At 52.7% G+C, this 24,120-nt stretch overlaps 1 protein-coding gene across 1 annotated transcript; it reads left to right on the top strand.

Annotated features, from left to right (window-relative positions):
- The first annotated feature begins 227 nt into the window (after positions 1 to 227).
- CYS1 (cystin 1) lies at positions 228 to 23,072 on the top strand. Its single transcript, XM_007971506.3, has 3 exons — positions 228 to 588; positions 13,929 to 13,981; positions 20,926 to 23,072. The coding sequence occupies exons 1-3, from the start codon at positions 271 to 273 to the stop codon at positions 21,029 to 21,031; spliced, it is 477 nt and encodes a 158-aa protein (XP_007969697.3). The 5' UTR covers positions 228 to 270; the 3' UTR covers positions 21,032 to 23,072.
- The last annotated feature ends 1,048 nt before the right edge of the window (positions 23,073 to 24,120 follow it).

Genomic DNA, 24,120 nt, shown 5'->3' with positions numbered 1-24,120 from the left:
GGGAGGCCGCGCCCGCACCCGGTGCCCCTCGCCTAGGGCCGGTGTGGGCCCCCTGGGGACACCCGTGCAGCCCCTGCCTCGCCCGCCCCACCCCAGGCTCGGGTTCGCACCCCCGCCTCGGCGCCCTAGCCCCTGGCCGCGGCCGCTTCCCGGGCCTCGCCCCGCGCCTACCCCTGCAGCCCGCCCCGGCCGCACCCCCCAGCGTCCCCGCCCCCGGCCGCGCCCCCTCACCAGGGCCTGCTCGGCGGTCCTGGAGGCGGCGGGCGCGCCATGGGCAGCGGCAGCAGCCGGAGCGGCCGGACCCTGAGGCGGCGGCGCAGCCCCGAGAGCCTCCCCGCGGGGCCGGGAGCGGCTGCCCTGGAGGGCGGGACCGGGCAGCGGATGCAGGTGGCGGTGGCCGAGGCCCCGGGGGCAGCGGCGGAGGAGGCGCCCGGCCGCGACCCCAGCCCCGTGGCGCCCCCCGACGGCAGGGACGAGACGCTGCGCCTTCTGGACCAGCTGCTGGCCGAGTCGGCGGCCTGGGGCCCCCCGGAGCCTGCCCCGCGCCGCCCAGCCCGGCCCCGACCCACCGCGGTCGCGGGGAGCGCGGTGAGTGTGGAAGCCGCGGGGCCTCGGGGGACGGCAGGGACCCCACTCGCGGGCCGCGCGTCCCCGCCCCAGCCCTGGGCGCCGGTCGCGCTGCGCCCTGTTCCAACCTTCGACCTGCGTGTTCCCTGCCGCCCCGACCTCCCGGTCCCTGGGCCCCCGGGTTTCCTCCCTCTCTGCCCCGTCTCCGGGTCTGTGTCCAGGCCTGGGGGCGATCACGCTGGGAGCGGCCGGGGAAGAACACCCCTAGGCGCAGCGCGCCAGGCTCCCGACTCCCCTCGGGCCTGCGCCCCCTCCTGGCCTTCCCGGGCCGCCCTGGAAAGGGGCGCCGGGGGTGGTGGCACGGCCGCCAGACGGTGGCTCAGAAACGCCCTGCCGCGCCCACCGGTCTGGATCCTCGCCTTGCTAGGCAGGCAATTCTCGTGTTACTGCTGTTTTTAAGATGCTGCAGAATCTCTTTTGCGCTTCCTATTCTCTCTCCCTGAATACTCGTAGTAACAGTCCTGCTGTTCTAAAAAAAACAATAAAACGAGCACTCTGGTTTGGCAACCGTCTTCGCTCCAGCAGAGCTGAATGAACAAGATCTTTAACATCCGCTGCCGGGCTCGGGGAGGATGCCAAGGGCCGCGTCCTCTTCCCTGGGGTCCCGGAGGCTTTGCTTAGCAGCCGCTGGGGGCCGAGGGAGATGCCTTCCTGGGCGGCCAACCCACTGTGGAATCCTGAAAAGGCCCCAGGGAGGGTGGGGGAGAGGGACAGCCCCAAGCGACAGTGCACAGAGCTCTCTCTGGCCCTGGTTCCCTGCTACCCTCCCTTAGGTCTTTAAAAAGGAAAAGCGAGCTGCAGTGAGTAGGGCTGAATTATATAACAAGATTCCTTTAATACCACATCAGCCTGCTGTTATATAACACTGACTGGCCAAGTAGCTGAGAAATTTGGGGGGAGTTCACACACAGCAAGGAGGCAGTTACTTTTAGTGTTCATTTTCAAGTGCTTCGGAAACTCAGAGGTGAAAATGAGAGGCAAATAAAGAGTGGATGTTGTGCGCTCTGATTTGCTGATATTCATCATGGTGACTGCTCGTTCTTTAAGTCACTTTCCAGCTATCCTTTGAGCACCGATCCCGCTATGGGCGCTAGAGATGAGGTCACACAGCGTAGCCCTTGCCCTAAAGTCTGCAGCTCAATGGGGGAAAGTAGAAAGCAGGGCGGTGAGAGATATGTATCAAGAGGCCACAGGAGAAAGAGGCTAATCCCAAGAGACGCAGGGAGGCATTCCCGAAGGGATGAATTTGGAAGTTGTCCTGAAACTGGAAGGGTCTGTGGATGTGATCCAGGCAGCAAGTTCTGTGCAGAGAGAACCTCATGCCTAATATCACTGGTGGCTGGGGCAGCTGGTGCCCCAGGCATGGGTCAGAGAGGTCTTAAGAGAATATGCCAGGCTGCAGTACGCCATGCCAAGGCTATTCCTCGTTAGCGAGTTTGGATTACTATGAAAGCTCTGGGTATCTGAAAGGTAAGGATTGTGACAGTTTGTGTTTTAGGAAGGTCACACCGACAACTGTGGGGAGGATGAACTGAACAGAGTCAGACTAGGGATAACATGACCACCTGTGTGTGGGGGTGGGGGAGTCTGCAATGGTCCAGGTGGCCAAGTCCTGAACCGAGGCAGTGGCGGTGAGAAACTTGCAGAGGAGACAGTTTCAGGAAGTATTGAGGAGGTCAGCCAGCTGCAGTTGCCCTTCTGGGTGTGAACTGTGTGTATCTTTTTTTTTTTTTTTTTTTTTTTTTTTGTAGAAAGGAGTTTTACTCTGTTGCCCAGGCTAGAGTCCAGTGGTGTGATCCCAGCTCTCTGCAACCTGTGACTCCCAGGTTCAAGCGATTCTCGTGCCTCAGCCTCCTGAGTGTCTGGGATTACAGGTGCCCACCACCACGCCCAATTTTTGTATTTTTAGTAGAGACGGGGTTTTGCCATGTTGGCCAGGTTGGTTTTGAACTCCTGACCTCAGGTGACCCACCCACCTTGGTCTCCGAAAGTGCTGGGATTGCAGGCGTGAGCCACCTCACCCAGCCAACTGTATGTATTTTCTGCACCATAAATGTTTCTTGATTGAATGAATGAATCCTAGAATCACAGATTATTCGAGGTGTAAGGGAGCCCTTGGGTCCAATTCATTATTTTCAGATAATGCCCACATACTACAGATGTGCGCCACTACACCCAGCTAATTTTTGTATTTTTAGCAGAAACGGGGTTTCACCATGTTGCCCAGGCTGGTCTTGAACTCCTGACCTCAGGTGATTCATCCCTTGGCCTCCCAAAGTGCTGGGATTACAGGTGTGAGCCACTGCACCCAGCCAATAACTACTTTTAGTTTCTTTAGGAAGAAAGGAGGAAAGGAAACCTTTATCTAGCATGTATATAGTTAGTAGAGGAGAGACACATTCTTCATAAGAAAACATCAAACTTGAGTGAAAGTTGTTCTTTTAAGCACTCACATTTAAAAATTTTAACCACAGGCCGGGCGCGGTGGCTCAAACCTGTAATCCCAGCACTTTGGGAGGCCGAGACGGGTGGATCACGAGGTCAGGAGATCGAGATCATCCTGGCTAACATGGTGAAACCCCGTCTCTACTAAGAAATACAAAAAATTAGCCAGGCGAGGTGGCGGGCGCCTGTAGTCCCAGCTACTCGGAGGCTGAGGCCGGAGAATGGCGTGAACCCGGGAGGCAGAGCTTGCAGTGAGCCGAGATAGCGCCACTGCACTCCAGCCTGGACGAAAAAGCGAGACTCCGTCTTAAAAAAAAAAAAAATTTTAACCACTGTTGACTGGGAATGTCTTAGAGACTGTCTGTTTATCCCCGAATCATCATTCTGAATATTATGTTTTGTTTTGTTTTTGTTTTTTGAGACAGAGTCTCGTTGGAGTGAAGAAATGGGGAGTGAGGTGGCAGGCACAGAAGCTGGGGTTGTGCTGGGGGAGGGGAGCTTCTGTAGTCATCCAAGTGAGATGTGGGGTCGTTTGGACCAGGTTGGCGGGTGGTGGTGAGGGGCGGTTGGCTTATGGACTTACTAGTGGGGTGACTGGGATGTGTGAGGAAGAAAGGAATCGAAGGTGACCCCAAAGTTCTTGGCCGGAGCAGCTGGAGGGATGTAGTTGCCATGAATAGACACAGAAAATGTGGAAGGGGCAGGTTTGGGGTGTCATTAACCAGGAAGTTGGTTTTCAGTATGTTAAATTTGAGATGCCTGTCAGACAACCAAACAGAGATTTCAAGTGAGTAGATCTTTGTAAGAGTTTAGCAGTCAGGGGAGAGGTCAGGTTTGGAGTTCATTTAGGAGCCATTAGAACATGGGAGGATTTAAACCCATGAGATTAGATGGGATCACCAGTGACGATGCTGCCAGCATGTGCTTAGGAAGCATGGATGGGCACCGGGCTCTGTCCTGGGAGCTTCATGTATGTGAACTAACGTGGGGCGAGGCCAGGGGTTGAGCACGCTGTTCACAGGTTGAGGAGATAAGGGCATCCTAAAGAACAGCCAGTGAAGGGGAGAAAACCAAGAGAACGCAGCATCCGGAAGCCAAGGGAGGAAGGTGCTTAGGACAGAGGGCGGGCTCAGCTACTGGAAGTGCTGCTTGGTGGGATACATGCGGAAAGCCTGAGAGCTGGTGGTCGAACTGAGCCACTCGGAGGTCTCGAGGTCCTTGGTGAGAGATGGCTCAGGGAGGTGGGAGGCGCCTTGGGCTGGAGTTCATGGAGAATAGGACACAAGGAGTGAGGCGCAGTCAGTTCTTGTAGGAAGGCTCTTTTTACAGCACAGTGGTAGTAGATGGCAGTAGGGATAGCGCTGCTGGACATGGAATTCACCAGAAAATCTTAGTCCCAGAATGGGCTGGATAAGAGGAGGTTTTGAGCATTAGATGCCCTCCTGAAATTTGAAGGAACCCTTGGAGAAGAAATTTTGGTTTGATCAAGTAGACATAGATTCAGTATTTTAATTTTAATTTAATTTTTTTTTTTTTTTTTTTTTTGAGGTGGAGTCTTGCTCTGTCGCCCAGGCTGGAGTGCAGTGGCATAATCTTGGCTCACTGCAACCTCTGCCTCCCGATTTGAAGCAATTCTCCTGTCTCAGCATCCCGAGTAGCTGGAACTACAGGAGCATACCACCACGCCTGGCTAATTTTCTTGTATTTTTAGTAGAGACGAAGTTTCACTATATTGGTCAGGCTGTTCTTGAACTCCTGACCTCAGGTGGTCCGCCTGCCTTGGCCTTCCAAAGTGCTGGGATTCAGTATTTTTACTAGCAGGTAGTAATTCAGACTGTTTTCCTCCCTCTGCCTATAAACCTGGGTCACTCAAGATCAAGGGAAGTACGTTATCTGAGACCTTTTCTGTTTTGCAAGAAATAAATAGTGTCCTCTTCTTAGGCTGAAGGACTCTGTCATCCACCATTTTTGGGAAGGTTCCATTTGCTGTAGCCATGGAGCATCCAGATAATTCTTTCTTGCCTGTTACCCTAGTCAGGACTTTCCAGTAATCCTGGCATGCAGCTGCTATGGAACTCACAGGGTAAAGAGAGCAGTTGCAATGAGTGCCTGGTGGGACAGCAGCTCCACAGAAGGACGCCAAGTTGATGGGCAACTTAATGGACTTGCAGCGAGAAAAGTCACTGTCCTGAAGACGGTGACTATCTGCCTGTGTTGAAGTCTGTAGCAAAGAATACAAATTTAAATGGCAATAAGTAATATTTCCATCAATCCAGGGGACAAGAAAAAAGGATGGTGCAGACCTCCAAAAAGCTCATAACCGTGTTGGGAAGGGGTGCGTAAATGAGTGTTTGCAAGTTTCCGTGAAAGCATGTTGCAGAGGCATGTTCCGGTGCGTCTGCACACGCAGAGGCGTGGGAATCCCACCCGAGGCGGAAGTCTTCCAGTGGATCTGGTGTCTGAGTTAGTTCTGAAGGATCACTAATGTGTTCCAGCAGTTGACAAAGGGTGGAGCTTTCCATAAAGAGGAAATAATGTGTAGAAAACCCCAGAGGTCCAGAAGCGATTTTTTTTTTTTTTTTGAGATAGAGTCTCACTCCGTCTTGCCCAGGCTGGAGTGCAGTGGCGCAGTCTCGGCTCACTGCAGCCTCCTCCTCCTGGGTTCGAGCAATTCTCCTGTCTCAGCCTCCCGAGTAGCTGGGATTACAGGCATGTGCCACCACACCCGGGTAATTTTTGTATTTTTAGTAGAGACGGGGTTTTGCCATGTTGGCCAGGCTGGTCTCAAACTCCTGACCTCAAGTGATCCACCCGCCTCAGCCTCCCAAAGTGCTGGGATTACAGGCATGAGTGACCGCACCCAGCCCAGAAGCACTTTTGAACAGCCTGAAGTTTCTGTGCCATTCAGCTAGGCGATGTTGGAGAGCAGAAACCGACGAGACAGGTTTGGGTCCCATTTTCACAGGATTCCAGGCTAAGAGGTTGAACTGTCCTGTAGGCAGTGGGGAGCTAGGCGAAGTTTTCTGTGTTTCATTAGTTTTAAATGTTTATTTTAAAAATTAGACGAGGTAATACACAGGCGCACGACAGGACATTGAAAAGATGCACTGCAAAGAAAGTTTCCCTTCCTCCTTGTTCCCCAGCTCTTTCCCCAGCTCCCCACTCCAGAGACAAGCAGCTTCTCAGTTTCTTGTGTGTCTTCCCAGCCTGTGTAATAAAAGGATACACAGTCGCGGGGGAGGTTGTACTGGGGGAGACTGCATGGCGGGGGGGGGGACTGCATGGGGGGGGAGACTGCCTGGCGGGGGACTGCATGGGGGCAGGAGCCCAGGTAAGGGAGGAATTGAGGTGGGGGGGGGGGAGGAGGTGAGGTGAGCTACTGAGTGTGACAAGCAAGGGAAAGCGAGTTTCTAGAAAGACTCCAAGATTCCCTGCTTGTGTGGTTGAGAAGATCAGAACGCCATTAACGAGATGGGCCTCGTTTTGTACAAGTTGAGTTTTGAGTCCTAGGTGGATAATTTCCGTAGGCTGTCCAAAATTCCTGTCAACCGCAAAAAGTGGTTGGAGCTGGAGCTGTCATTTTGTGGACATCAGCATTTGGATAGTGGCTGATGCCATACTAGAGTACAGTTGCTGAGGGAGAGCATATGGATGGGTGGGGAAGGATGCCAAGCCCGGAACATGGAGAACATCAAAAACTGAAGGAAGAATTGTCGTTTCTGGAGTTCTATAAAAAGAATAGGATTTGAAAATGTTAGAAGCCCAGTGCCTCGACAGCGGGGAGGAGCGGGCAGCTTCAGAGGCTCTCTCCCTTCCCGGTCCCTGGCTGCTGGCTGCTGTAGGTGATTAGAAGCCTGGCTGCATCACGGTCAGGGGTACAGCCTCACGTTTCCTGCCCTGCTGAGACGCCGTGGTGGCTGCTGCTGAGTACTGGGCACAGCAGGGTGTAGAAATGCCGTGGACAGGACGATGCTGGCTCATGCACTCTTTGAGAGATGCTGACCAAGAGCTCTTAGCCTTGGAGCTTTGAGTCCCATAGGACTAGGGCAGACCCTAACTAGACTCCGGGAAGCCGGGTCAGAGCAGGGCTTTGTGCACAACAGAGGCCCTTCTGCCCCTAAATGCTGTGAGCCCATTACCCCGCAGGGAAAGCAGCCCCCTGCCCAAGGCCACCCATTCTGATTCCCATCAAGCTCTGTTTCTTAATGGTAAATGGCCAGACCGGTGTCATTTCTTGATATTGTTGAAATCTCAGATGACTTGAGCTTAAGGGACCTTACGGATGGTTCAGTCCCACCTTCTTATTTACATCGGAGGACTTTGGGGCCCAGCAAGGAGTGGGAGGATGCCTGTGTGCAGGTCAGACCAACCGCAATCCACACCCTGCTAGCAAGGACAAGTCTCTCAGACCCTGAGTCCAGTGACAGCCTCTTTGGGTCTCCCTTGCCTTTTTCCCTGTGGCTTTGGAAACACCTCCTTCAAGGCAAGGCCTTCCCAGTAGAGACAGGCCCTGGACTGGCAGCCCACAGCCAGGGGGGTTTCCCAGAGCCCCTTGTCATGTCCTTGTCATGTGAGCCATGCAAGACAGGTCTCATCACAGAGCCCACCTGCACCGCTCCCACACATCTGCACTGGTCCCCCACGCAGAGCACACCTGTACCACCCTCCCACGCAGAGCCCACCTGTACCGCTCCCCCTCAGAGCCCACCTGTACCACTCCCACACACAGCTAGCCTGTACCGCCCCCCGTCCCATGCAGACCCCACCTGCACCATCCCCCCAACACAGAGCCCATCCACACCACTCTCCCACTCAGAGCCTGCCTACACCACTCCCCGACGCAGACCCCACGTGCACTGCTCAGCTTCTGTTGCCTGCAAAGCCCTGCAGTGGAGCCTCGGGAGGGCACTGGGACCTTGGCCTCTGTGTGGGGAGTACAGTGCCCTCTGTTGGTGAGCAACAGAATGCGACTAGCAAAATTGTGAAAGCTGGGTCAGGTCCAGGAGAGCCGTTGTAGGAGCTTCTGTACTGTACATGTTCAAGTTTCCCTAAGAAAACATAGAAAAGCCAAACAAACCAAACCTGGGCTTCAAAGAAAGATAATTCTTAAAGAAGAAGGGGGAAGTGTATCCATATGATGGAATAAAAGGAATAGAATTGTTGTCAATTACACATACAACTGGTATGTGTGCATACGTACATAGAAAGCTGCTAAAAATTAAGAGTTAATGGAAGAACTCTTTCAGGAGAAGAAATCCACTGCATATTTTATTTTTGGTAAATATGCAGTGGATTTTCTAAAAAGTAACCTTTGGGCCGGGCATGGTGGCTCACACCTGTAATCCCAGCACTTTGGGAGGCCGAGGCAGGCAGATCACCTGAGGTCAAGAGCTCGAGACCAGCCTGGCCGACATGGTGAAGCCCCATCGCTACTAAAACTACAAAAATTAGCAAGGTGTGGTGGCGCAGATGCCTGTAATCCCAGCTACTCGGGAGGCTGAGGCAACAGAATCGCTTGAACCCAGGAGGTAGAAGTTGCAGGGAGCCAAGATTGTGCCATTGCACTCCAGCCTGGGCGACAAGAGTGAAACTCCATCTCAAAACAAAACAAACAAAAAAAGGTTCTCTAAGGCGGGTAGATGGCCTGAGGTCAGGAGTTCAAGACCAGCCTGGCCAACATGGCGAAACCCCACCTCTACTAAAAATACGAAAATTAACCAGGCTTGGTGGCACACACTTGTAATCCCAGCTACTCTGGAGGCTGAGGCAGGAGAATTGCTTGAAACCTGGAGGCAGAGGTTGCAGTGAGCTGAGATCATGCCACTGCACTCCAGCCTGGATGACAGAGTAAGACTCCATCTCAAAAAAAGTAAAAAATAAAAGAGGTTCTCCATCTCAACGCATTTACAAAACAACATGGGGAGTGCAGCGATAGAGGTCAGGGCAAAGCCACACCCGTCAGAGGGTACTGGGCCGGGCTGGGAGAGGAGGGCACCCTGGGGAGCTCCTTGGCGTTGAACCAAGTACACCAAGGCCTGGAAGGTGAGGAGAGGGGAGCGTGAAGACGCTGCTGTTGCGATCCCTTCTCACCCTTGCACTCCCCCTCCTCACCTGCTGAGCATTCACAGTGACCCTAGATATAGAAGTGTGTGACTTCAGGGTGTGTGTTTGGCCTTGATTTTGAATTCTTTTTTTTTTTTTTTTGAGACGGAGTCTTGTTCTGTTGCCCAGGCTGGAGTGCAGTGGCGCGATCTCGGCTCACTGCAAGCTCCGCCGCCTCCCGGGTTCACGCCATTCTCCTGCCTCAGCCTCCCGAGTAGCTGGGACTACAGGCGCCCGCCACCACGCCTGGCTCATTTTTTGCGTGTGTGTTTTTAGTAGAGATGGGGTTTCACTGTGTTGGCCAGGATGGTCTCGATCTCCTGACCTCGTGATCTGCCTGCCTCGGCCTCCCAAAGTGCTGGGATTACAGGCATGAGCCACCGTGCCCGGCTGATTTTGAATTCTAATGGGGGACATGAGCTGTTGGATCACCCAGCCTCTGTCTGGCTTCAGTGACAGGCATCTCACTGCCTCCTGGGGCAGCCTCTCCCTCGCAGGCAGCTCTGACTTAGCCCTCTGTTGAACACAACCCACCTCCCTGTAGTGCAGACACACTGAGCCCCTGGGACAGGCAGAAGTGTGGCCCATTTACACATGAGCTTTTCAGATATTTGGGGCAGCTACTCTGATCACTCAATTTATGTCATGGAAACTTTGGACATTGACAGGTTGCTTTCTGGCCTTATTACACATTATCCGGAAGTTTCCACTGCCTTGCATTCCTGGGTTAATTCCATTAGGCTCATGAAACCTGTATCTTCTATGATTTAAAAAAAATTTTTTTTAATTAGTTTTTTCGGCCAGGCGCAGTGGCTCATGCCTGTAATCCCAGCACTTTGGGAGGTGGAGGTGGGTGGATCACAAGTTCAAGAGATCGAGACCATCCTGGCCAACATTGTGAAACCCCGTCTCTACTAAAAATACAAATATTGGCTGGGCGTGGTGGCAGGCACCTGTAGTCCCAGCTATTTGGGTGGCTGAGGCAGGAGAATTGCTTGAACTCAGGAGGCTGAGGTTGTAGTCAGTCAAGATCGCGCCACTGCATTCCAGCTTGGTGACAGAGCAAGACTCCGTCTCAAACAAAAACAATAACAAAAAAATAAAAATAATTTTTTTTTCTCCAGAAAGGGTAATAGGAGATAAACTCTAAGTCTTTGTATATCTGAAAAATCTTCATTTTCTTTTTTTTTTTTTTTTTTTTTGTTTTGAGATGGAGTCTCACTCTGTCACCCAGGCTGGAATGCAGTGGCGCGATCTCGTGTCACTGCAAGCTCTGCCTCCTGGGTTCATGTCATTCTCCTGCCTCAGCCTCCCAAGTAGCTGGGAGTACAGGCACCCACCACCACGCCCAGCTAATTTTTTGTATTTTTAGTAGAGACGGGGTTTCACCGTGTTAGCCAGGATGGTCTCGATCACCTGACCTCGTGATCCACCCATCTCGGCCTCCCAAAGTGCTGGGATTACAGGCATGAGCCAGCGTGCCTGGCCATCTTCATTTTCTTAATACCTGATTAATAGTTTATTTGGAATTAAAATTCCGAGTTCAAAACAGCTTTCCCTTATACCTTTGCAGCCATTATAACAGTGGCTTCCAGTGTCACTGATAAGCAGGTGAGGCCACCTGACTCTTGGTTTCTTGTAGGTGGCCTGTCTCCACCTGCTCGTCCCTTCCTGGAGACTTTTATTTATTTAATTTTTAAAAATTAAAAACAAAATTTTTTTTGAAACAGAGTCTCGCTCTGTCACCCAGACTGGAGTGCAGTGGTGCAGTCTCAGCTCACTACAACCTCTTCTTCCTGGGTTCAAGCCATTCTCCTGTCTCAGCCTCCCCCGTAGCTGGGATAAGAGGTGCCCCCCACCACGCCCTATTAATTTTTGTGTTTTTAGCAGAGACAGGGTTTCATCATGTTGGCCAGGCTGGTCTGGAACTCCTGACCTCAGGTGATCGACCTGCCTCGGCCTCCCAAAGTGCTGGGATTACAGGTGTGAGCCACTGTGTCTAACTGGTTCATCTTGATTATTCTTTCATGCGCCCTCCCCCGCTAAATGTTTGTGAGTCCTTTTACAACCATTTACATTTATGAACCAAAAACTGGTTGACTAGCACATACAGCTGGAGTGGGTTTCTTTGTAGTCGTGTACACCTATTTACCCAAAAGTTTTTTCCTTTGAACAGAAAGATCTTGCAAGCTCTAAGAAGTTGTAAGCTCAACCCAGGCACCTCTTATGTTTGCAGCCTAAATTCTCATCACCTGGATGGTCCAAAATACTTCAAAGTATAGATTTAATTTAAAGTGGTTTCAGACTAGGGATGCCTGCTATGTGCCTGGCAAAAGCAAATGCATCCCCTCTCTGGAGGAAGGCCTCTTAGGCCTCAACGAATACCCATAGGGAATTTTTCAAGGATGACAAGCTGCAAATGACAAAAAATAACCAACTCCCCAAAGAACCAAGTGAAGACTTAGAAGAAACAATAAACAAAAATGTACCAATGAAGATCTCAGTTACTAAGATCACCAGACACAAGTTATAATCAACTGCGTTTATTATGTTTAAAGAAAACACCTGCAAAGGACAAGGACTATAGAAAGTGACCTAGAAGATCTGAAAAAGAACCAAATAGGACATCTGGAAATGGAAAATGTAAAAAGCAAAATGAAAGATATCAATGGTATGGGTTTAACAGGTTAGACAGAGATGAAGAGAGGATCGGTGAGATGGAGAGAGGGAGATAGAAATGACCCAGAACACAACGTAGAGAAACAGGACCTGATAAAAGATAGCTGGAGAAGAAACTACAGCAAATAATCATATTCGGTCATGATGTGACGGAAACTTTTTCTTTCAATAAAGGATTAAGATGGAGGTGACTGTCATCATCACTTCCTTTCACTGTGCTACTGGGGGTGGAGGTGCCAGCCAGTGCAGAGAGGTTAGGGAAAAAATGCAGAAGGACCAGAAAGGGAAAAATCAAATGGTCATTATTTCCAGATCATGTGAATGGGAAGTAAGAAAATTCAAAGGAATCCATAAATTACTAGAATAAGAGAGTTCAGTCAGACTGCTAAGCATAAGATAAATTCACATATCGCTGGCCAGACCCAGTGGCTCATGCCTGTAATCCCAGCACTTTGGGAGGCTGAGATGGGAGGATCATTTGAGTTCAGGAGTTTAAGACCAGCCAGGGCAACACAGTGAGACCCCATCTCTATAAAAAATGAAAAATTAGCTGTTCATGGTGGCACGAGCCTGTAGTCCCAGCTACACGAGAGGCTGAAATGGGAGGGTTGCTCGAGCCTGGGAGGTGGAGGCTGCAGTGAGCTATGATCAGGCCACTGCACTCCAGTCTGGGCAACAGAGCAAGACCCTGTCTCAAAAAAAAAAAATTTTTTTTAATGTATATATCTCAGTCATTTCTGAAGCATCAAGCAGGCAGAAGATTTTATTTTAAAAAGATAACATTACTGGCTGGGCATGGTGGCTCACACCTGTAATTCCAGCACTTTGGGAGGCCGAGGTGGGCGGATCACCTGAGAGGTGAGGAGTTCGAGACCAGCCTGGCCAACATGGGAAAACCCCATCTCTACTAAAAATACAAAAATTAGCTGGACGTGGTGTCAGGCAACTGTAATCCCAGCTACTTGGGAGGCTGAGGCAGGAGAATCGCTTGAATCCAGGAGGCAGAGGTTGCAGTGAGCTGAGATCGCACCATTGCACTCCTGCCTGGGCAACAAGAGCAAAACTCTGTTTCAAAAATAAATAAATAAAATAAAAAGAGATATCCATGGTATCTCTATAGGGAAAATGATAACTTCTTAGAAGACACTAAAGAAGTGCTAAATGGATAGATATTCCCTATTTATAAATTTGAAGACTCATTATTGTAAAGCTGTAAGTCCCCCTGAAATGATCTATAGTTTAATACAACCCTAGAAAAATCCCCAAGGTTTTTTTCCCCCAAATATGACAAGCTGATTATAATACATGTACAGATGGTCCCTGATTTTGATGATTCAACATAGGGTTTTTCCACTTTACAATGTTTTCTTTGGGCCGTAACCCCATGGTAAACTGAGGGGCACCTGTACGTGGAAGTGCCAACAGCCAAGAATCTCCGAGACTCTCTTGGAAAAAGAAAGAAGCTGGGAAGACATGCTTTAGCAGACGGCAAGACTTGCCTGATGCCAGGAATGAGACAGGGTGGTTCTGGCACTGCACAGGTTGGCACGTGGACTGCTGGACCATAGAATCCACGGCAGCCACATGCTGTGTAGACACATCTTTGCCTTATGAAGAGAAAGTGCTGCAGGGGGCAGGGAGAGAGTTCTAGGCGATGTTTAGAGTGGGGTTGGGGTCGCATGGTTCCTGGAGGTGACACACGGCGTGTCCTCGTGCTAGGTGGCAGTGGGTCACATGACCCCTGGAGGTGACACACAGGGTGTGTCCTTGCTAGGTGGCAGTGGATCACATGACCCCTGGAGGTGGGTGGCCGTCTGGGAGGCAGCGAGTCTGGCCCTGGCTCCGCCACTTGCTCTGTGCGTGAACTTTCCAAGACACTCTCCTCTTGCAGCCTCCGTTTTCTTGCCTGTGCAATGAGTGAATGGAATTGGACAGCTCGAGAGCCTTTCCAGCTCTGAGGCTTATGGATCCTGGGTTGAAAGTGGTGGCCATTGTCCGTCCACACAAAGCCAAAGCCTTAGGCAAGCTGCACTGTTGACAATCTTTGAATGTCTCTTCGTTCCCTCTTTCTCGAGGTGTCCGCAGAGCAGAGCACAGAGGGCCACCCGGGGAGCGGCAGTGTCTCTGAGTAAGTACTGGGGAGACGCATCTCTCCCAGAAGCCACGGGTTCTTTTCGTTGACTCCAGCCAGCCTCAGAGCCCTCCTGTCCCCCACACTTTCCTCCAGGTCCTCACGAGGTTTCCAGAGGCAGCTTCCTCTAAATGCAAAGCCCCAGACCTCAAGGGAAGGTCCTGCCAAGGGGGCTGCAGAAGGCTCACAATCTCACCACAGCTTTGCTCTTCCTCCTAAAAAAGGCCATGACCTGGATCAGACCAGGGCAGGGCATGCCCAACCCATTTCCTATTTGCACCTTAACTCATTCGAAAATATTCAGGTGCCATGCTGTGCGCTGTGGCCAGATCTAGGAACAAGACACAGCCTTTAAGGAACTTGTAGCCCAGGGCCAGCAGTGGGCCCACCTGCAGCTCCCCGGCATGTTACCAGGGAACCATGCTGAACACCCTTGAAGGTAGCAGGCGAGAAGCCTGGTCTCATTTCCTCCTTTAAAATCCCCAGCCCCAGCACCCAGGCCTTGTCTGTCTGCTCCAGGGATGACTTTCCACCCCAGGCCAGTCACCCCCTTGGCTTGCTCACCTCCAACTAATGTGGTAATGGGTTACTGGGAGTGGGTGATTGTCAAGTAAGATTGTGGGAGTGAAAAAGGTTGGAAATGTTAACCATTGTCCTTAATTACAAATGATTTTGGGACAGGAACCCTGCTGGACTCCCTTATTTACCAGACACTGGGAGGTCCCACCCTGAGCCCCACAGTGGTGCTGAGGGGTGTTGAGGGCTGCAGTGCAGGGGCTGGGACTGAGGCCCTACCCAGGAGGGGCGTGGTCTCGGGAAATGCAGGCAGCAAGCTCCAGGGGATGTCAGAACTGGTGTTTTAACACAGCTTGAAGGGGCCAGGCCCAGTGGCTCACGCCTATAATCCCAGCACTTTGGGAGGCCTAGGTGGGCGGATCACTTGAGGTCAGGAATTCAAGAGCAGCCTGGCCAACATGGTGAAACCCTGTCTCTAGTAAAAAAATACAAAAAAAAAAAAAAAAAAAAAGACCGGGCATGGTGACGTGCACCTGTAATCCCAGCTACTCCGGGGGCTAAGGCAGGAGAATCGCTTGAACCCAGGAGTTGGAGGTTGTAGTGAGACAAGATCATGCCACTTCGCTCCAGCCTGGGTGACAGAGGGAGAATCTGTCTCAGAAAAAAATAGATAAATAAATAAAAATAAAAATATAAAAATAAGATGGCTTGAAGGACGTACAGGAGTTGGCTGAGGAGAGAGGAAGGAAGGAGCCTCCTGGGACACTGTGTGGGCAGGCAGGGGAGGTAGGAGGGAATGGGGGAGGGAGGATTAAGGTGTTGGGAAGGTTTTGAATGCTGAGCGGAAAAGGCTGGCCATTGTTCCCAGTAGAAGGCTGTGGCCGGCTCCGGGCAATGTTAGAAGCCACTGCAGAGCGGGAGGTAGTAAGGATGCCCGCGCAGCTCTGCCCCTGCCCTGTCAGCAGGGACTTTAGAGTTTCCATCAGCCCAAGGAATTTAGGATTAAATCCTACCATGAACTAATTAGCTATTATTTCTTCTGACTTTTACACATGCACATTCCAGGACTCCCCTCAAATTTCCGTTACTGCCACTCACCAGTGGTACTTCACTCATTCAGTATACTTTATTTACATATTTTTATTTTTTTTAATTGTTTTGGGATAGAGTTTTGCTCTTGTCGTCCAGGCTGGAGTGCAATGGTGCGATCTCGGCTCACTGCAGTCTCCGCCATCTGAGTTCAAGCGATTCTCCTGCCTCAGCCTCCCAAGTAGCTGGGATTACAGGCATAAGCCACCCTGCCCAGCTAATTTTTGTATTTTTTGTACAGACGGGGTTTCGCCAAGTTGGCCAGGCTGGTCTCGAACTCCTGGCCTCAAGTGATCTGCCCACCTTGGCCTCCCAAAGTGCTGGGATTATGGGCGTGAGCCCCCGCACCCAGTCTTTTCATTCAGTATACTTTAATGGGAGTCTCCCTGGGTGCTGCCCTGGGTGTGGGAGTGCCCAGGGCTCTCTCAGCCCCTCCAGTGCCGTGCTCCCACCAGGAAGGAAACCCCAGGTCCCAGCAGGCCTGCCCCAGGGTCAGGGCTGGCAGCATCTGCCCTGTACCCACTGTGCTTCTCGCCGCCCACAGCACAGCACCTGGCTCCTGTGCCAGCCGCAGACCCTGTAGGCCAGTCTCAGCCCCGCCGGTGTGCAGCTCTCAGGCACCAGTGCCTCGCCCTGTGGCTGTGACAGTGTCCTGCCCTTCAGTCTCCTCCCTCCAGTGTCACCCTCGCCCTCCCAGGCAGGGTCCTTCCCACAGTGTTTCAGGGTGGAGGTGCTAATATCTGCCGCTGACTCTGGGATGCATCAGAAAATCAGATGAAGAAGTAAATAAGTGTGTGATAAAGTAAATATACCAAGTTGAACTTAATTGTTGAATCTACAAATGTTAACTTTTCAGTATGTTTAAAATTTTTCGTAATAAAATACCGAAGAAGAAACCCTTCAAAGCACAGTTTAAACATCTCCCTCATATTCTATTCCCTTCCTGCTCAAACTAGTGTCCCTTCTCCCGCATGGTGCAACTTCCCAGCCCTCCTACAAGTGGCCTGTCCTGTAGTAGGTCCACGTGATATGGCCCTGCCCTGTCCCCTCTCTTCAGGCCTCATCACAGAAGGAATCAGATTTGCCTCTGGTCCCACATGTGCACCAGGCACATGGTAGCATTCATAGACCCTTGTTGACAGGATTGTTTAATGTCAGCCTGGGGCCTGTGGGCCTTGACCCCACTGCTGACCATCCTGACAATGCCAGGTCCTCCCCCGGGAGGGCCCTGCGGAAGCAGCAGAGGGGAGCAGCTATGCCGGAGGAAGTCGCTGCTTCCCTGAGCTTTTGGCTGGGCCATCCTGACCTGAAGTCTGTAAGGACAAGGTAGTGGAAGCCCAGGGGCCCATGGAGGGGAACACAGGGGTTCTAGAAACTTCTGTCTGCAGCAGCTGCTGAAATTCACCTATTGTTCATTCTGCAAATGCTCATTGAGTGCCCAGTGTAAGCCAGGCCTTGGGCCAGACACATTGGTGTCTGAGGTGAGAGAGGTTACTCCTCCCCATTTTCCTAGTGAGTAAACTGAGATCCAAGGCAGGCTGTCCCCACGTTGCGGAGGCAGCAGATTCTAGAAAATTCTAGACCCAGCCAGGTGCGGTGGCTCACACCTGTAATCCCAGCACTTTGGGAGGCCGAGGTAGGTGGATCACCTGAGGTCAGGAGTTTGAGAGCAGCCTGACTAACATGGTGAAACCCCATCTCTACTAAAAAAATATATAAAAATTAGTCGGGAGTGGTGGCACATGCCTGTATTCCCAGGTACTTGGGAGGCTGAGACGGGAATCCCTTGAACCCGTGATGGGGAGGTTGTAGTGAGCTGAGATCGCAGAGTGTGCCACTGTGCTCCAGCCTGGGTGACAGAGCAAAACTCCATCTCAAAAAAAAAAAAAAGAAAAAGAAAAAGAAAAAGAAAATTCTAGACCCAATAGAATAACACAAATGTTCTTGCCTCATTTAACATGTGGGTTTCTGAGGCCCAATTACAATGAATTTGTTCTCTCTGGAGAAGCATGTTGGTGTCTTTCCTTGGAGTGATTCTCCTTGGAAAGGTCTTTTTCTTTTTAAGAAATGTGTGACTTTCAGCCTGGGTAACATAGGGAGACCTCGTCTCCACAAAAAATACAAAAATTAGCCAGGTGTGGTGGCACATGCCTGGGGTCCCAGCTGCTCAGGAGACTGAGGTAGGAGGATGGCTTGAGCCTGAGAAGTGGAGGCTATTGTGAGCTGTGATCCCGCCACTGTACTTCAGCCTGGGTGACAAAGCAAGATCCTGTCTAAAAACAAACAAACAAACAAACAAAAGCATGACTTTAGGAATCCTGCTGATGGAAAACCTGATAGTGAATGAGAATTTAAACAAAGATTCATTTCTTGACTCCCTCAAGAGTGGGGAGGGAGACTTCCCAAGAATCCCTTTAGGATTAACTTTTCCCTTTTATCTGTGTGCCCCACCCAGGTAGGGGGAAGAAAGAGCTTACAGCCCTACCTGGCTCTCCAAGCCCCACCCGCTGCCCCACGGTGTTGGTGGAGCGCTGCCAGGCAGACAGGGCAGGGGTGGCTGTGGAGCCCAGTGGAGCCTGACTTCTCACAGGCCTGCCGTCCTGCCCACCCCAGCCCCGGGGCTGCCCGTCAGCTTCCCACGTGCCAGTCCCTGCTCTTTCTCCCCAAGATCCCAACTACAGGGCATGTCAGGTGCTGAGTGAGACAGGATGAATGAGGAGAATGGCTGTGTGACCCTGGGCGGCCACCTCCCTCAGGGCTCAGCTTCACATCCACAGGCAAGTAGGGGGCTGCCTGGTGAGCCCAGAGGGGCTTTTATTCCTGTGGGGGTCCCTAGGCCCAGAAGTGCTGCTTGGGGTTCCTGCTGACCAGGAGACCCTGTTGCCCTTGAGAGTGTCTGGGCATCCCTTGCCCATTCCTCTTCTTCCCAACAATCCTCAGGGGAGTTGAGCCCAGGAGGATGGTGGGGAACAGGAAGGGCAGTGACCAGGCCTCTCCTCTGTACTGGGTGCTTTGCTGGGCCCTTACTCTGTTTTTTTTGGTTTGTTTGTTTTTTCTTTTTTGAGATAGGGTCTTGCTCTGTTGCCCAGGTTGGAGTGCAGTGGTACAATTTCAGCTCATTGCAAACTCCACTTCCCAGGCTCAAGTGATTCTTCAGCCTCAGGCTCCTGAGTAGCTGGGACTACAGGCACGTGCCACCATGTCCGACTAATTTTCATACTTTTTGTAGAGACAGGGTTTCACCTTGTTGGCTAGCCTGGTCTCGAACTCCTGAGCTCAAACCAATCCACCTGCCTCGGCCTCCCAAAGTGCTGGGGATTATAGGCATGAGCTACTGCACCGGGCCAGGCATGAGCTACTGTGAAGCTAACAGCATCGCAGCGACTTCTGTTGACTGTTTCCTTAGTGCTCAGCTCTGTGGTAGACACACCGCGGGCAGCGCCTGATCCAACCTTCAGGCCGGCCTCGTGGAGTAGCTGCTGGGTTTTATCCACAGGGGCATGAGACCTGGTACACGCCTTGCCCACAGCCACACAGCAACTGCGTGGCTGAGCCGGGTGAGATCTGCCTGCCTCCAGAGAATCTGCATTTCCACTGTATCTCAGGGCTGCAAGGAACACGTATTACCCTCAGTGCCCTCGAGGACAGACAGTGTGTCAGGAGCCCTGCAGGTGTCAACAGTGACCATACAGCTGTTTCTGCACACCGGCCGCGGGCAGTGATAATAAGTACAGTCCCTGGAGCCAGCTGGGCAAGAGGGGCATGACATCTCCGGGGCATGGGAGGAGTGTGTCCCCTGGACGCCTGGAGGCCCACTGCTAGATTCCGATCCTTCCTGGGGAATGAAGTCAAGTGGCTGTGCCAGGGGCCCAGCTCTTGCCCTGAGTTCCGAGAGAGCCAGACGGGGACCTGGAGGCTGTGCTCTGAGCATCAGTGGGAGTACAACCATAAAGGGACCTTTGAGTCCCTCTGGCCCAGCCCCCCAAGCTCACAGGTGGGGAACCAGGTCGGGAAATGGGGGGCAGCTCGCCCCAATGTCTGGCAAGTTGCAGAGCAGTTGGCAGTGTTCCCCTTGCCCAGAGTCCCTGGCTGGCCGCCGGGAGGGCAGCGTCCCACACCTGGCCGTGGGCAGCTGGCCTGCCTCTCCCAGACCCTGTCAACGGCAGACCTGCACACCCCCGTCCAAGGCAGCATCTCCAGGAAGCAGCACCCAGCCTGACCGAGGCTTCACGCCCTGCCCTGGGCTCCAGGACTCCCTCCTGCAAAGGTCCGCACATTTCAACACAACCGTGGCAGTCCGGGGACAGTTAGCACCACCCAGGTGACCACACAGTCCACAAGGTCTGGGAGAGCAGGACGAGCTGGCAGGGTCCAGGCTGGTGGAGCCACTTTCTGGAGCCCAGGCAGCAGGAGCAGGAGCTCTAGTCTCGGTCCCTCTCAGCTAGGCTGCCAGGTGGGTTGAGGGAGTGGTAGGATCCTGAACGTGTGGATCCATAAAACGAGCAGCTCCTGTGAGACCCCAGAGGGTAGAGGCACAGACCAATGTCTGCAAGCAACCAACATGACAGTAATTCCCTTTTATTTTTTATTTATTTTTTTGAGACAGAGTCTTACTTTGTCTCCCAGGCTGGAGTGCAGTGGCTCATTCTTGGCTCACTGCAACCTCCACTTCCTAGGTTCAAGCCATTCTGCCTCAGCCTCCCGAGTAGCTGGGATTATAGGCACCTGCCACCCCGTCTGGCTAATTTTTGTATTTTTAGTAGAGACGAGATTTTACCATGTTGGCCAGACTGGTCTCGAACTCCTGACCTCAAGTGATCTGCCCACCTCAGCCTCCCAAAGTGCTAAGATTACAGGCATGAGCCACTGTGCCTGGCCGTGATTCCCATTAAGGCTGTGGTGTGCTGGATTCTATGTCATAAGTTGCCCATGCATTATCTTATGCCTCAGAACGACTCATGAATAAAGTTGTGTGCTTGAGAAAAAATTCGGAGACTTGGAGAGGCACTGGCCTTGCCTGAGGTTGCCGCATGGGTGAGCCGCAGAGTTGGGATTCAAGCTCGGGTCTTCCCAGCCCAGAGCCTGCCCTCCCTCAAACAGGGCAGGTGCTGGCTTCCACTCAGCGCAAGGGCTCAGTGTTGTGGGAGATGAAGCGATCGCAGCAGAGGCCTGCTGGTGGCTGTGTGCTGGGCGAGGGAGCCACAGGGTGTCCCAGGGCAAAGGCTTTTGGTTTGTTTCAGGATGGGCCCACTAGGAGCCATTGTGGTGGCCAGGGGAGATGAGTGTGAAGGCACCATCCTGCCTCCTGACAGCCCTATCCCATTTCTGGCCCACAGAGCTCCAGGCAGTAGTGGCAAGAAGCCCGAGAGGCCGGCAGCCATCTCCTACGACCACGCGGAAGAGGGGCTGATGGCGAGCATCGAGCGGGAGTACTGCTGCTGACGACAACATGCCCCGCCAGGCCTCGGAGGCACCTGCTGGCTGGGGCACCCCCTCCTCGCCCAGAGCTCTAGCAGGAGCTGAAGCACCTCCAAAACGCAGCCACTCCCGGATATTCAAAGCTGACCTTGCAAATCCACTTTCAGACCGTGCTGACCTGGGCCAGCCACTGGCGGTCATGGTTGCTGGTGGGGGCGATTAGCTGTGCAGACCCACAGGTGCGTGGGCCCGGGCCGCCGGCGCCTCCCCCCCAACACGGGGAGCCTGTCCGGTTCTCCTGGAGCCTGAAATGCGTGCGCCTCTTGGTTGCCCGCTCTCCGCAGTGGGGAGGGCTCATGAGGCTTGGGTGACACAAGCGAGCCCCTCCTGGCATCCGCGCCACAACACTTCCGGAAGGTTCCGCTGTGGAAGGTACACCCGCGCTGCTCCCTCAGTCTCAGGCCCATCTCTCCAGGGGTGGCCGGGTCCATTTAGAGCTTCTCAACTTTCCCTAATGAGCAGCCTGGGGGTGCTGCTGACATGCAGGGCCTGAGGTTCCCTAGGTCTAACCAGCTCCCAGCCGAGGCCCAAGCTCCGAAGCCCCAACTGCACTTTGAGGAACGAGAATCCCAGCTTTGATCTGCCTTGCAGTGGGAGGTAGAGCGCGTCACTGCCTCTCTGGGCCTTAGTTTCCCTCTCTGGAAAATCAGCTCTGGCAGCTCTTGGAGGCCCTCCCCAGCTCTGACAATCTGGAACTGCACAAGCCCAGGCTGCCACTGCTGTTCCCCCACCCCAGGCACAGCACCGCCTTCCCTGCAGGGAGCCAGCGCCCAGGTCCCATGGGGAGAGGGTCTGCCTGACACTGGCTTTCCGGTTCTCCCTCTCACAGGCAGCCTGGCCAGTGCCTACGTACGGGACTTTTAAATTCTCTTCCCGCCTAGGTGGAAGGTGAGAAACCACAGCAGTAAGGCAGGAAGAGCCTTGGAATGTTCCTGGTTGACAGATGGGAAAACTGACCTGCCCAGGACGCCCTGGGAACAGGGGGCGGAGCTCCGGCTAGAGGGGACTCCTGTGTGGGCGGGCAGGTCTGGAGTCTGGGCCCAGGTGCGGCCTGCTGGGGGACAGCTCCAGGGGAGAACTGCGGGGAGAACAGCGGTCTAGGGAGGCAGGAGGCAGGCGGCAGGCTCCTCCCCAGCAGCCTGGAGGGCATCACGACAGAGGGGGAAGGAGGAAACAGCACGGCTTCCGCTGAAACCAGTACAAGCCTGGTTATCTGGCTTGACCCGCCAACACGGAGGCCCCCCCACCGTTTTCTTTTTCCCCCTGAGAAGAGCTCCGCTCCCACGTCCTTAGAACACGGCAGAGCAGGAGCATCTCAGGAATCAACGCCAGCTCCTTGGCGCTGTCCCCAGACCCACAGGCCTGCTGCGGCCATTCGCAAACGGGCATTTCCTTGAACTTTTGAGAGTGCCTTTGACCAGCTGTTCGCAGCTGGGAAACTCCAAGTTTCGAAGTCGGAGCTTGGAGCGGCTCCGGCAAGGGCATGGCTCAAACCCTCCGCAAAGCTGGGAGCCATTGCTCATGCAAGCCCAACCGATTCTTTTGATATAAAGATGGAAGTCTTTATATCAAATACATCTTTTAAAATAAGTTAACATTTTATTTCTTACCACCAAATGGATAAGGCTTTGAATTTCATCATGTAAATGTTTATAATTTTATGTCATTTTGTTAAAATGGGACGCTTTCAATTGGTTTCCAAGAAAAGATAATACCTCTGCATTTTCTGGTGGAAAACGCATGATACCCTTAATGAGATCAACCTGTTAGGGGAAAAAAATCCAAAAGTAGTTACAAGCTACATCAATGTCAAAGTAAATGCACTTCAAAGCTAAGAAGTCAGAGGAATTGTTCTCAGGTCTTTAAAAAAATTTTTCCCCAATTCAGGAAGTGTCTTCTGAACAGCAGCTAGCCAAATAAAGTGCTGTGTGTGTACTGCAGCTGCAGGTGAACTCAAAAATAATAATAATAATAATAAAAAGAACAAATAAAGCAGTGTGTACCAGCCGCTGAGCCGGCCCTGTCTCTGTCCTGTGAGATGGAGGGGCTGTGTCTGGAAGTGGAGGCATGGACGTTGCTGCAGCCTGCCGGCCGGCCAGAGTCTGTCCCGGTGCCTCCTGTGTGCCGGGTGGTGCCTCCTGTGTTCGGGGCACCGCCTCAGGCATCTTCCTGGCTGCCCCATGTTGCATCTGAGCCTCAGCGTCCTGCTCAGAACTGCGTGTGGGATTTGCTCACTGCCAGGATAGGACTGTGGCTGGAATCGAGGCAGAAAGAAAAACACCTCAAAGGCAAAAATGACGCATGTTATTGTCTGGGAAAGTCTTCAGTGACCACAAACGTGTCTCCTGGTTTCTTTTCTTGAGACAGAGTCTCGCTCTATTGCCCAGGCTGGAGTGCAGTGGCGCAATCTCAGCTCACCACAACCTCAGCCTCCCAGGTTCAAGCAATTCTCCTGCCTCAGCCTCCCGAGTAGCTAGGATTACAGGCATGCGCTACCACGCCTAGCTATTTTTTTTGTATTTTTAGTAGAGACGGGGGTTTCACCATGTTGGCCAGGCTGGTCTCGAACTCCTGACCTTGTGATCTTCTTGCCTCTGCCTCCTAAAGTGCTGGGAATACAGGCATAAGCCACCATGCCCGGCCATGTGTCTCTGGTTTCTGTAGTATGAGAGTTCCTCGAAGATGGTACAAAGCCCCAGGAACTGAGAAAACACTTCCATCCCCAGCTCTGAGAAATGCTGGGTGTGTTTTCTCAGGGAAGGAGCAGAGTCCTGCTGTTGCCCTCCTCCTGGCATGTGTGTTCCCAAGTCTCTCCTCGAGGGCCCGTGGGCTCCTAGCCTCACCCAGGCAGGGACCTCCTCCCTTGGCTGCTGTTGGCTCAGGCTCCCTGCGCCTCCCTGAAACAGCCCTTTATAAGACACTTTCCTCTGCTGTTCCAAAGACCTAGGCCCACTTGTCCCCAAGGAATGCTACGCCCACTCACACACGTTGCCTGGACACCTGCTGCTGACACTGGTGGATCCATGAGAGCATTCTGTTCCCAGGAGTGGGGC

This window comes from Chlorocebus sabaeus, chromosome 14 (genome assembly GCF_047675955.1).
Source record: "Chlorocebus sabaeus isolate Y175 chromosome 14, mChlSab1.0.hap1, whole genome shotgun sequence".
Lineage (NCBI taxonomy): Eukaryota > Metazoa > Chordata > Mammalia > Primates > Cercopithecidae > Chlorocebus > Chlorocebus sabaeus.
Note: the sequence above shows the minus strand (reverse complement) of the source record. Positions and strands in the feature narration are given on the sequence as shown.